This window comes from Passer montanus, unplaced genomic scaffold, assembly GCF_014805655.1.
Source record: "Passer montanus isolate IOZ18808 unplaced genomic scaffold, ASM1480565v1 scaffold692, whole genome shotgun sequence".
NCBI lineage: Eukaryota > Metazoa > Chordata > Aves > Passeriformes > Passeridae > Passer > Passer montanus.
Genome location: NW_024372059.1, coordinates 4,912 through 17,787, shown reverse-complemented (window position 1 = coordinate 17,787; position 12,876 = coordinate 4,912). Strand labels below are relative to the sequence as shown.

The 12,876-nt window shown below is 45.7% G+C and overlaps 1 protein-coding gene across 1 annotated transcript; it reads right to left on the bottom strand.

Annotated features, from left to right (window-relative positions):
* Window positions 1-11,020: 11,020 nt before the first annotated feature.
* On the bottom strand, window positions 11,021-12,535 carry LOC120511905 (fukutin related protein). The gene has a single exon (XM_039729549.1). The coding sequence runs from the start codon at window positions 12,269-12,271 to the stop codon at window positions 11,027-11,029; it is 1,245 nt and encodes a 414-aa protein (XP_039585483.1). The 5' UTR covers window positions 12,272-12,535; the 3' UTR covers window positions 11,021-11,026.
* Between the last annotated feature and the right edge of the window lie 341 nt (window positions 12,536-12,876).

The following is a 12,876-nucleotide window of genomic DNA, read 5'->3' as shown; positions in this document are numbered from 1 at the left end:
TGGGGACACCCTTGGGGACATTTTGGGGACAGTGGGCGGAATTTGGGGAGGGGGGACGGGACTCATGGAATGGGGGGGGGAATTGAGAGATTTGGGAATTGGGAAATTTGGGAATTTGGGGATTCGGGGAATTCGGGGATTTGGGATTTTTGGGATTTGGGAATTCGGGGATTTGGGGATTTGGGAATTCAGGGATTCAGGAATTTGGGGATTTGGGATTTTTGGGATTTGGGAATTCAGGGATTTGGGGATTTGGGAATTCAGGGAATTTGGGGATTCGGGGAATTTGGGGATTCGGGGATTTGGGGATTTGGGAATTCAGGGATTCAGGAATTTGGGGATTTGGGATTTTTGGGATTTGGGAATTCGGGGATTTTGGTATTAGAGAATTCAGGGAATTTGGGGAATTGGGGATTCAGGAATTCAGGGATTTTGGGATTCAAGAATTCAGGGAATTTGGGGATTCGGGAAGTCAGAAATTCAGGGATTCGGGGGCTGGGATTTAGGGCATGGAATTCAGGAATTTGGGAATTCAGGAATTCCAGGAGGGCTAGGATTTAGGGACGGCAATGAAATCCCGGGATTTAGGGGATTTAGGGATTCAGGAAAGCAGAAATTCAGGAATTCAGGGATTTGGGGATTCAGAAATTCAGGAATTCGGGGATTCGGGAATACAGGGATCCAGAGATTTAGGAATTCAGGGATCCAAGGAATGGGATGGAACCCGGGAATTCAGGAATCCAGGGATTTGGGAATTCAGGAATTTAGGGATTCAGGAATGCAGAAATACATGGATTTGGGAATTCAGGAATTCAGAAATTTAGGAATTCTGGGATTCAGGAATTCAGGGATTCAGGAATGCAGAAATACATGGATTTGGGAATTCAGGAATTTAGAAATTTAGGAATTCTGGGATTCAAGGATTCAGGAATTTAGGGATTCAGGAATGCAGAAATACCTCGATTTGGGAATTTGGGAATTCAGGGATTCAGGAATTCAGGGATTCAGGAATGCAGAAATACATGGATTTGGGAATTCAGGAATTTAGAAATTATTCAGGACATTCGGGGACCCGGGGAATGGGATGGAATTCAGGGATTCGGAAATTCGGGAATTCCAGCAGGGCTGGGATTTCTGGACGGCGACAAAATCCCGGGGCTTTTTTTGGGTTCAGAAATCCAGGGATTGGGACAAACCCCGCAAATCCACAGGACCGAAATTCCCAAAAAAAACCACCCCGAAAATTCCCAAAATGCTTGGAAAAATGGGGAAAAAAATCCCAAACTGGGATTTGGGGATGGAAAAAAAGGAATTTTATTGGATGAAACTGGGAAAATCCCAAATTCCCAAAGTTCTGGGGCGAATCTCTTGGAATTTGGGGAGGATTGGAGAATTTTTTCCCTCAGAAATGTTGGAATTTCAGGCCTGGAACAACCAAATCCCAATTTTCCCTCCAAAACCTTTGAATTTTGGGCCTGGAACATCAAAATTCCCACTTTTCCCTCAGGAATTTTAGGATTTTTGGACCTGGCATTTCCCAATTCCCATTTTGCCCCCTAAAATCTTGGAATTCTGTGCTCAGCACTTCTCTCTTTCCCACTTTTCCCTCAGGAATTTTAGGAATTTTCAGCCTGGCCTAGGCCAAATCCTCCTTTTTTCCCCTAGAATCTTGGAATTTTGGGCCTTTTACCCCCCCCAAATCCCACTTTCCCCTCCAAAATCTTGGAATTTTGTGCTCAGCACTTCCTTCATTCCCACTTTTCCCTCAGGAATTTTGGGAATTTTCACCTCGGCCTACCCCAAATCCCATTTTCCCCCCTAAAATCTTGGAATTTTGGGCCTGGCACTTTCCTCATTCCCACTTTTCCCACAGAAATCTTGGAATTTTCAGCCTGGCCTACCCCAAGTCCCAATTTTCCCCCTAAAATCTTGGAATTTTGGGCCTAGCATTTCCCAATTCCCATTTTCCCTCCTAAAATCTTGGAATTTTGTGCTCAGCACTTCCCTCATTCCCACTTTTACCTCAGAAATTTTGGGAATTTTCACCTTGGCCTACCCCAAATCCTCCTTTTTTCCCCTAAAATCTTGGAATTTTGGGCCTTTTATCCCCCAGTTCCCAATTTTTCCTCTCTAAAATCTTGGAATTTTGGGCCTGGTCCATCCCAATTCTCACTTTTCCCCCTAAAATGGAATTTCAGGGAGGTTTTGGGATGAATTTTTTATTCATTAGGGATTAATAAGATTAAATTTAATTAGTTTTTATTAATTAATTCTTTATTTATCTTAATTAATAGGATTTCTGGAATTATTGGATTCATTAATAGGATTTGTTATTAGTTTAATTTCTATTATTCAGAATAATAATTAATATTTATTTTAATAAAAATTATTTTGCTTATTTGAATTGTTATTATTATGAATTATTCAATTTATTTATTCATTATTATTATTTATTTTCATTTATTTTATATTTAAATGTTACCATTGTTATTCTGAATTTATGCTCATTAATTTCTTAGCAATTCAGTTTTTAATTATTATTTATATCCATTATTCAGTGACTCTTTTCAATGTCTCTTATTTTAAATTCATTCTTTTATTTCTGTTATTCATGTGTTAATTTACAATATTTAAAATTTTATTATTTTAATTTTAATTATTTTATTTTAATTATTTTAAGTTTTAATATTTTTGTTTCAATATTTTATTTTTATTATTTGACTTTTTAATATTTTTAATATTTTTTATTATTTTAATTTGAATAGTTTTAATTATTTTGATTTCCATTACTTTATTCCCATTATTAATTTCATTATTTTTCTATGAACATTTTTTCATTTCTTTTTAATTCCTTCCAATGTTGAATTGACCGTAATTTTAAATTATTAATTGTTTTAATGAATTATTTTCATTCTATTCTTTTGAATTTTTTAAATTTAAATTTCTTATTCAGTTTATTAATGTTTAATATTTTAATGTATGCTTATTTTTAATTAGAATTTTATATTTTTCTTAAATGTATTCAAAATTTATTCTGATTTTTCCCCCCACCCAATCCATGGGAAAATCATCCCAAAAAAAAATCCCTGGAATAATAAAACCCATTTTTTCCCAAATTAATCCACATTTCCTGAATTTCTCCCATTTTTCCCTCTCTAATTTGGGATTTTCTCACAACTGGGAATTTTTTTGACATCTTGGAATTAAAACTTGACCCTAAACTTGGTTTTATCTAAAATTCCTGCATATTTTCATGGATTTCTCCCCATTTTTCCCAAATTCCTGCATATTTTCACGGATTTCTCCCCATTTTTCTGAAATTCCTCTATAATTTCATGGATTTATTCCAATTTTTTCCACAATTCCATCACATTTCCATGGATTTCTCCCCATTCTCCCCAAATTCCTCCATATTTTCATGGATTTAATCCCATTTTTCCCAAATTCCTCCATATTTTCACGTATTTCTCCCCATTTTTCCCCAATTCCTCCATAATTTCATGGATTTAATCCCATTTTTTCCCAAATTTCATGGATTTAATCCCATTTTTCCACAATTCCATCACATTTCCATGGATTTTTCCCACTTCTCCTTCTCAGATTTGGGATTTCTTTCTCAGCTGAAGTTCCTCAACATTTTGGGCTGGAATCTTTACCTTAAACTCGGTTTTAGCCCCAAAACTCAATTTTAACCCCAAAACTCATCTGATTTATCCCATTTTCTCCCTGGAATCTTGCCCCCTAAACTCAGTTTTAACCCCAAAACTCAATTTTTAACCCCAAAACTCCTCCAATTCACCCCATTTTCTCCCTGGAATCTTGCCCCAAAACTCAATTTTTACCCCAAAACTCAAATTTTTAACCCCAAAACTCAATTTTAACCCCAAAACCCAACTGATTCGTGCCATTTTCTCCCTCAAATCTTACCCTAAACTCACTTTTACCCCCAAAACTCAATCAATTCACCCCATTTCTCCCTGGAATCTTACCCTAAACTCAATTTTTAACCCCTAAACTCAATTTTTAACCCCTAAACTCAATTTCAACCCCAAAACTCCCCCGCCTCACCCCATTTTCTCCCTGGAATCTTCTCCCTAAACTCAATTTTTAACCCCAAAACTCAAACTTTTAACCCCAAAACTCAGATTTTTAACCCCAAACCTCACTTTTCACCCCCAAACTCCCCCGCCTGACACCATTTTCTCCCTGGAATCTTGACCCTAAACTCAAACTTTTAACCCCAAAACTCAATTTTTTTAAACCCCAAAACTCAATTTCAACCCCAAAACTCCCCCGCCTCCCCCCATTTTCTCCCTGGAATCTTCTCCCTGAACTCAATTTTTAACCCCAAAACTCAGATTTTTAACCCCAAAACTCAAACTTTTAACCCCAAAACTCCCCCACCTCTCCCCATTTTCTCCCTGGAATCTTACCCCTAAACTCAAACTTTTAACCCCAAATTTTTAACCCCAAAACTCCAATTTTTAACCCCAAAACTCAATTTTAACCCCCAAACTCACCTGATTCACCCAATTTTCTGCCTGGAATCCTGCCCTTAAACTCAGTTTTTAACCCCAAAACTCAAACTTTTCACCCCAAAACTCAAAGTTTTACCCCCAAACCCCCCTGCCTGACACCATTTTCTCCCTGGAATCTTCTCCCTAATGGAAAATGTGGAAAAATGGGAGGGAAATGGGGAAAAACAAGGGGAAACAGAAAAAAACGGGTGGAAAATGTGGAAAAGGGAATGGAAAATGTGAAAAAAGAGGTGGGAAGTGTGGAAAAAGAAGTGGGAAATGTGGAAAAATGGGTGGAAAATGTGAAAAAGCAGATGGAAAATGTGAAAAAAGAGGTGGGTAATGTAGAAAAATGGGTGGGAAATGTAGAAAATAGGTGGAAAACGTGAAAAAGCGGATAGAAAATGTGGAAAAGAGGATGAAAAATGTGAAAAAATGGGCAGGAAATGTGAAGAAAACAGGTGGAAAATGTTTTTTAAAAATGGATGGAAAATGTGGAAAAGAGGCTGAAAAGGGTCTGAAAAATATGGAAAATGGGACAGAAAATGTGGAAAAGAGGATGGAATTAGGAAAATATGGAAAAGGGAACGGAAAATGCAGAAAAGGTGATGGAAAATGTGAAAAAATTGCTGGAAAATGTAGAAAAGAGGCTCGAAATGGAAAAAGGGTTGGAAAAAGGCTGGAAAAAACGAGGAAAAAGAGGAAAAAAACCATGGAAAAGTGGATAAAAAACAGGGAAAAGTGGCTGAAAATCATGGAAAAGTGATGGAAAATGGGCTGGAGAACTGGGAGACAGGGATGGAAAATGGTGTGAAAAATAGGGAGAAAAAGGTCAAAAACCATGGAAAAGTGGCTGGAAAATAGGGAAAAGTGGGTGAAAAATGTGGAAAAAATGATGGAAGTGGTGGTGCAGAGCTGGAAGATAGGGATGAGAAAGGGTCTAGGAAAAGAGGGAGAAAAGGCCCAAAAAACATGGGAAAAATGCAGAAAAATATGGAAAAGTGGCTGTAAAATAGGGAAAAGTGGGTGAAAAATGTGGGGAAAATGGATGGAAGAGGTGATGGAGAACTGGGACATAGGGATGTGAAAGGGTCTGGAAAATCGGGAGAAAATGGCCAAAAATATGGGGAAAAGTCAGGAAAACAGGGAAAAAAGGTTGAAAACCATGGAAATCTGGGTGAAAACCATGGGAAAAGAGATGGAAGAGGTGATGGAGAACTGGGACGTAGGGATGAGAAAGTGTTGGAAAAATAGGGAGAAAATGGTCAAAAAACATTGGGAAAAGGCAGGAAAACATGGAAAACTGGGTGAAAACCATGGAAAACTGGCATGGAAAAGGTGATGGAGAACCGGGAGATAGGGATGAGAAAGTGTCGGAAAAATAGGGAGAAAATGGTCAAAAACCATGGGAAAATGGCTGAAAAACGTGGAAAAAATGTGGGAAAAAATGGAAAAAATGTGGAAAAAATGGGAAAAATCCCAAAAAATGGGGAAAACTGTTGGAAAGTAGAGAAATGTGGTGGTAAAATAGGGAAATTTGGTTGTGAAATAGGGAAAAGTGGGTGAAAAACCTGGGAAAATGGATGGAAGAGGTGATGGAGAACTGGGAGGTAGGGATGAGAAAGGGTCTGGAAAATCAGGAAAGAATGGCCAAAAAATAGGGGAAAAAGGTTGAAAACCATTAAAAACTTGGTAAAAAGCATGGAAAAATGGGTGAAAACCATGGAAGAAAGGTTGAAAACCATTAAAAACTTGGTAAAAAGCATGGAAAAATGGGTGAAAACCATGGAAGAAAGGTTGAAAACCATTAAAAACTTGGTAAAAAGCATGGAAAAATGGGTGAAAACCATGGAAGAAAGGTTGAAATCCATGGGAAACTGGGTGAAGAACATGGAAAAAGAGATGGAAGAGGTGATGGAGAACTGGGAGATAGGGATGAGAAAGTATCGGAAAAATAGGGAGTAAATGGTCGAAAATATGGGGAAAATGGCTGAAAACCATGGAAAAATGTGGAAAAAATGGAAAAAATGTGCAAAAAATGGGAAAAATTTGGGAAAAATCCCGAGAAATGGAGGAATCCATGGCCAACTCCATTGCCATTGTCCTTGCAGGATGATCCCGGCCCCCAGCGCGTCGTTCTCGCTGTCGGACCTGGCGCCGGGCCGGGACTACGAGCTGTGCGTGCTGGCCGTGTTCTCGGACGCGCGCAGCTCGCTGCCGGCCACGCGGCCGCCGGGCAAAAATGGGGGGAAAATCCCAAAAAATGGGAAAAACAGTTGGAAAGTAGAGAAATGTGGTGGTAAAATAGGGAAATTTGGTTGTGAAATAGAGAAATTTGGTTGTAAAATAAGGAAAAGTGGGTGAAAAACCTGGGAAAATGGATGGAAGAGGTGATGGAGAACTGGGACATAGGGATGTGAAAGGGTCTGGAAAATCGGGAGAAAATGGCCAAAAATATGGGGAAAAGTCAGGAAAACAGGGAAAAAAGGTTGAAAACCATGGAAATCTGGGTGAAAACCATGGGAAAAGAGATGGAAGAGGTGATGGAGAACTGGGACGTAGGGATGAGAAAGTGTTGGAAAAATAGGGAGTAAATGGTCATCCAGAATTGATCCTGGAGGTCCAGAATTGATCCCGGAGGTCCAGAATTTGTCTAGAATGGTTCCTGGAGCTCCAGAATTGATCCTGGAGGTTCAGAATCTCTCCAGGAGATCCAGAACCTAACCACGACATACAGAATCTATCCAGGAGGTCCAGAATTGATCCGCAACCTCTCCAGGAGATCCAGAATTGATCCAGGAGGTCCAGGATCTATCCAGGAGCTCCACAACCACTCCAAGAGCTCCAGAATGTCTCCAAGGACAGCTCGGGAGTCATTCCAGCCCCTCCAGAACCATCCAAAACCTCAGGAATGTCTCCAGAACCGCTCCAAGGACCTTTCTGGATCCACTCCAGAACCTCTGGAACCGTTCCCTGGACACCTCTGGATCCATTCCAGAACCTCCGGAAGCACTCCAAGGACCCTTCTGGAATCATTCTGACCCCTCCAGAGCCATCCAGAACTTCTCCAGAACCTGCAGAACCACTTCCAGGTCTCCAGACCATTTGGAACTCCTCCAGAACCTCCAGAGCTTCTCCAGAACCATCCAGAACTTCCAGAACCACTCTGAGAACCCTTCTGGACCCCACCCAGAACCTCCAAAACTTCTTCAGAACCTCCAGAACCTCTCCAGAACCTCCAGAACCGCTCTGAGGAACCCTCTGGATCCCATCCAGAACCTCCAGAACTGCTCCAAGAACCCCTCTGGATCACCTCCAGGACCTCCAGAACCGCTCTGGGACCCCTCTGGATCCCACCCAGAACCATCCAGAACCTCCAGAACTTCTCCAGGACCTCCGGAACTCCTCCAGGACCTCTCCAGGACCCCTGTGGCCGCAGCCGAGGCTTCCAGAACGTTCCAGGACCTCCGGAACCGCTCCAAGGACCCCTCTGGGACCTTCAGAACCATCCAGGACCTCCAGAACCGCTCTGAGGAACCCTCTGGATCAGCTCCAGGACCTCCAGAACCTCTCCAGGACCTCCAGAACTTCTCCGGAACTCCTCCAGGACCTCTCCAGGACCCCTGTGGCCGCAGCCGAGGCTTCCAGAACGTTCCGGGGCCTCCCGCGGGCCTTTAAAATATTTAAATACTTATTTATATATGTTTATTTATTTATATTATTTATTTATTAATATTATTTTTATTTATATTATTTATTTATGTATTTAATGTATTTATTTCTTTATTTAAGAGGATTTTTTGGGGGAAATTTTTTTTGGAATTTTTAAAAATTTTTTTTTGGGGGGGGAAATTAAAAAAAAAATTGGGGGAATTTTTTTTTTTGTATTTTTTGGTATCTTTTTTTTTTAATTTTGGGGGGATTTTTCAAAGTTTATTTTTTTGTTTTCCCAGCGTTGGATCCGAGACTTTTTTTGGTAAAAAAAAAAGGACAAAATAACAACAAAAAAAAAGGGAAAAAAAAGAAAAAAAGAGAAAATTCTGGGATTTTTTTTTGTTTCTGAATCCAGCCGGGAATTCTCTCAGGATCCTGGGATTCCCAAAAAACCAAAAAAAGCTGGAATTCTTCATCGCGCCGAGGATTTGTTATAAAAATTCTTAATTTCGCAACTCCGAGTGGCTTTTTGGGGGTTTGGGGTGGGGGATTCCAGGAGGTCCTGAAAAAACCCCAAAAATGGGGAAAAATGGGGAAAATTGGGGGAAAAAATGGGGAAAACTGGGGGAAAAAGGAGGGAAAATTGAGGGAAAATGGGGGAAAATAGGGAAAATTGAGGGAAAAAATGGGAAAAATTGGGGAAAAAATGGGGAAAAAGGAGGGGAAATTGGGAAATAATTGGGGGAAATTTGGGAAAATTGAGGGAAAAATGGGAAAAATTGGGGGGGGGAAATGGAAAAATTGGGAAAAAATGAACAAAAATTGAGGAAATTGGGAAATAATTGGGGAAAATTGAGGGAAAAATGGGGGAAAATGGGAAAAAATGAAGGAAAATTGAGGAAATTGGGAAATAGGGAAAATTGAGGAAAAATGGGGGAAATTGGGAAAATGGGAAAAATTGGGGAAAAATGAGGGAAAATTTAGGAAAAAATGGGAAATAATTGGGGAAAATTGAGGAAAAATGAGGGGAAATTGGGAAAAAAATTGGGGGGAAATGGGAAAAATTGTGGAAATTTGGAAAATTGAGGGAAAAATGGGAAAAATTGGGGAAAAATGAAGGTAAATTGAGGAAAAAATGGAAAAATTTGGGGGAAAATGAGGGAAAATTGAGGAAATTGGAAAATAATTGGGAAAAATTGAGGAAAAATGGGGGAAATGGTGGAAATTTGGGAAAATTGGGGAAAAAATGAGGGAAAATAGGAGGAATTGGGGAAAATGGGGAAAATTTGGGAAAATAGAGGAAAAATGGGGAAAATTGGAAAAAAATGATGGAAAGTTGGGGAAATTTGAGGAAAAATGTGGGAAAATGGGAAAAATGAGGGAAAATTGAGGGGAAAATGGGGAAGAAATGGGGGGAAATGGGGAAGAAATGGGAAATTTGGGAAATGGAGGAAAAATGGGGGGGGGGATACCCAGGGTGGCACCAAGGACCTCAAAGGTGACACTGGGGACATCCCGGGTGGCACTGGGACCCCAAAGGTGGCACTGGGGACAACGAGAGTGGCACTGGGGACCCCAAAGGTGGCACAGGGACCCCAAAGGTGGCACTGGGGACATCCCGGGTGGCACTGGGGACATCCAGGGTGGCACTGGGAACCTCAAAGGTGACACTGGGGACATCCAGAGTGGCACTGGGGACATCCCGGGTGGCACTGGGGACATCCAGGGTGGCACTGGGAACCTCAAAGGTGACACAAGGATCCCAAAGGTGGCACTGGGGACATCCAGGGTGGCACCAAGGACATCCAGGGTGGCACCAAGGACCCCAAAGGTGACACTGGGGACAACGAGAGTGGCACTGGGACCCCAAAGGTGGCACTGGGAACCTCAAACGTGGCACAAGGATCCCAAAGGTGGCACTGGGGACATCCAGGGTGGCACTGGGGACATCCCGAGTGGCACTGGGACCCCAAAGGTGGCACAAGGAACCCAAAGGTGTCACTGGGGACATCCAGGGTGGCACTGGAAACTCAAAGGTGGCACTGGGGACATCCAGAGTGGCACTGGGGACATCCCGGGTGGCACTGGGGACCCCAAAGATGGCACTGGGACCCTAAAGGTGGCACTGGGGACATCCAGGGTGGCACTTGGGACCCCAAAGGTGACACAGGGACCCCAGAGGTGGCACAGGGACCCCAGGGGTGGCACACAGAGTGACACAAGTGTCACCGTGCTGTTTTATTGCCCATGTCCTGTGCCAACCTCCTGACCCCGGGGTTGGGGCACTCGGGGGGCACTTGATGGCCCCTGGGGTGGCACAGGGACCCCAGGGGTGGCACAGGGACCCCAGGGGTGGCACAGGGACCCCAAGGGTGGCACCAGGACCAGGTAAAGTGGCACTGGGACCCCAGAGATGGTACCAGGGACACCAAGGGTGGCACTGGTGACAATGACAGATGTCACCGCGATGTTTTATTGCCCATGTCCTGTGCCAACCTCCTGACCCCGGGGTTGGGGCACTCGGGGGGTTCTCAATGGCCCTGGGGGTGACACAGGGACCCCAAGGGTGGCACCGGGACCAGGTAAAGTGGCACAGGGACCCCAGAGATGGTACCAGGGACCCCAAGGGTGGCACTAGGGCCAAGTGGCACAGGGACCCCAGAGATGGTACCAGGGACCCCAAGGGTGGCACAAGGGACAATGACAGATGTCACCGTGCTGTTTTATTGCCCATGTCCTGTGCCAGCCTCCTGACCCCGGGGTTGGGGCACTCGGGGGGCTCTGGGGACACTCAGAGGGACCCCAAGGGTGGCACAGGGACCCCAAGGATGGCACAGAGGGGACAATCAGAGATGTCACCGAGCTGTTTTATTGCCCATGTCCTGTGCCAGCCTCCTGACCCCGGGGTTGGGGTACTCGGGGTTCTCGATGGCCCCGGGCCCGAATTTGAGCTCCAGGAAGCCCCGGGGGTCGTTGGGCGCTTTGGCCGCCACCCCGGCGAACGTCACGGTGCCCAGGGGCACCAGGAAGGCCTCGGGGAACTCCACGTCCTGCCGGTGGCCCAGCCACGTGTCCTTGGTCATGACGGCGGCGGCGGCGCCGGGCCGGGCGTAGAACGGCCACAGGTCCACGTGCAGCCGGTTGGAGCGGCTGAAATGGACGCGGTAAAACTCCCCCTCGGCCGCCTTCTCCCACAGGAACCCCTGCGGGTCCTCCACCGGCCGGCCCGTGGCCGCCACGGCCGCCAGCCAGCGGCACTTGGGGACGTCGTCGCGGTACAGCCCCACGTCCACGTCGTAGTCCCAGGGGATGATGTCGCCGAGGCGCACGGCGCCCAGCAGCGTGCCGCCCTCCAGCCAGTGCCGCACGCCGGCCGCCTCCAGCTGGGCCAGCACGTGGCGCGCCGTGGCCCGCAGCGCCCGCAGGCAGCACGGCGGCGTCCAGCGCCCGGCCAGCAGGTACTCGGGGGTCTGCCAGCGCACCGTGCCGAAGCAGCGCGGCGTCTCCTTGGCGCAGCCGTGCCAGCGCCGCGAGCCGTCGGGCAGCACCTCCAGCTTGAGGCCGAAGCGCTCCAGCAGCGCCCGGCGCTGGGCGTCCAGGGAGCTCCGGGCGCGCCACTGGCCGTGAGGGGATGGCGGCGGCCGCGGCGCCAGCGGGGAGGCGGCCGGCAGCAGCAGCAGGCGCCAGCCGCGCGCGGCCGCCTGCAGGGACAGCGAGGCCACCACGGGGCGCGCCAGCGGGAAGGGCAGCGAGAAGAGGTCGCGCGTCCGCAGCAGCAGGACGGCCGGGGCGCCGTCCAGCGTGCCGCAGAGCTCGCCGCGCTGGTCACTCTGCTGGCCACCGTGCTGGTCACCGTGCTGGAAACTCTTCGGGTCACCCTGCGGGTCGCTCTGGTGCTCAGCGAGGCCGTAGCGCACCGTCCACGCCTTGATGTCCACCTCCACGGTCAAGCACCGCGGCCGCCGCTGCCCCACGGCCGCCGCCACCACCCTGACGGTGGCATCCGAGGCGGCCTCCAGCGCGTCCCTCATGCGCCGCAGCAGGCGGAGGTTGAGGGCGATGGCGGCGGCCAGGGCGGCCTGGCAGGGGGTGATCCTCATGGCGTTGGGTTAATTAATTCATTAGTTGGGTGGTTAATTAGTTAATTGGTGGGGTAATTCATTTGGAGGTGGTGCTGTGGTGGTGGCGGCGATGCCAGCGGTGACCACGCGGTGGCGCTGTGGAGGCGAAAATGTTAATGAGTTGTTAATGAAGGGTTAATTAATTCACGATAATTAAACGCCGCCCCAAAAAAATCCCAAAATCTCTAATCCACCAAAGAACCCTAAAATTCCCAAAATTCTCTATAAATCACCAATGAGCACCCTGAAAAAATCTTCTAAGCTGACCAAAATCCCCTCTAGCCTTACACAGACCCCACAAAACCCCCCAAAAATCCCCTATAAACCCCCCAAAATCCCCCCAAAAATTAGAATTAATTCCTGATAATTAAACCCTGCCCCAAAAAAATCCCCTCTGATCTTCCAAAAAATTCTAAACCCTCCCAAACTCTTCTCTAATCCATCAAGGAATAATAAAATTCCCAAAATTCTCTATAAATCACCAATGAGCACCCGAAAAAATCTTCTAAACTGACCAAAATCCCCTCTAACCTTCCACAGACCCCCCCCCCCAAAAACCCACCCCCCCCCAAAACCCCAAAAAA

Excerpts from the sequence above, each read along its gene's own strand:
- LOC120511905 (XM_039729549.1), bottom strand. The coding sequence starts at position 12,271 with ATGAGGATCACCCCCTGCCAGGCCGCCCTGGCCGCCGCCATCGCCCTC.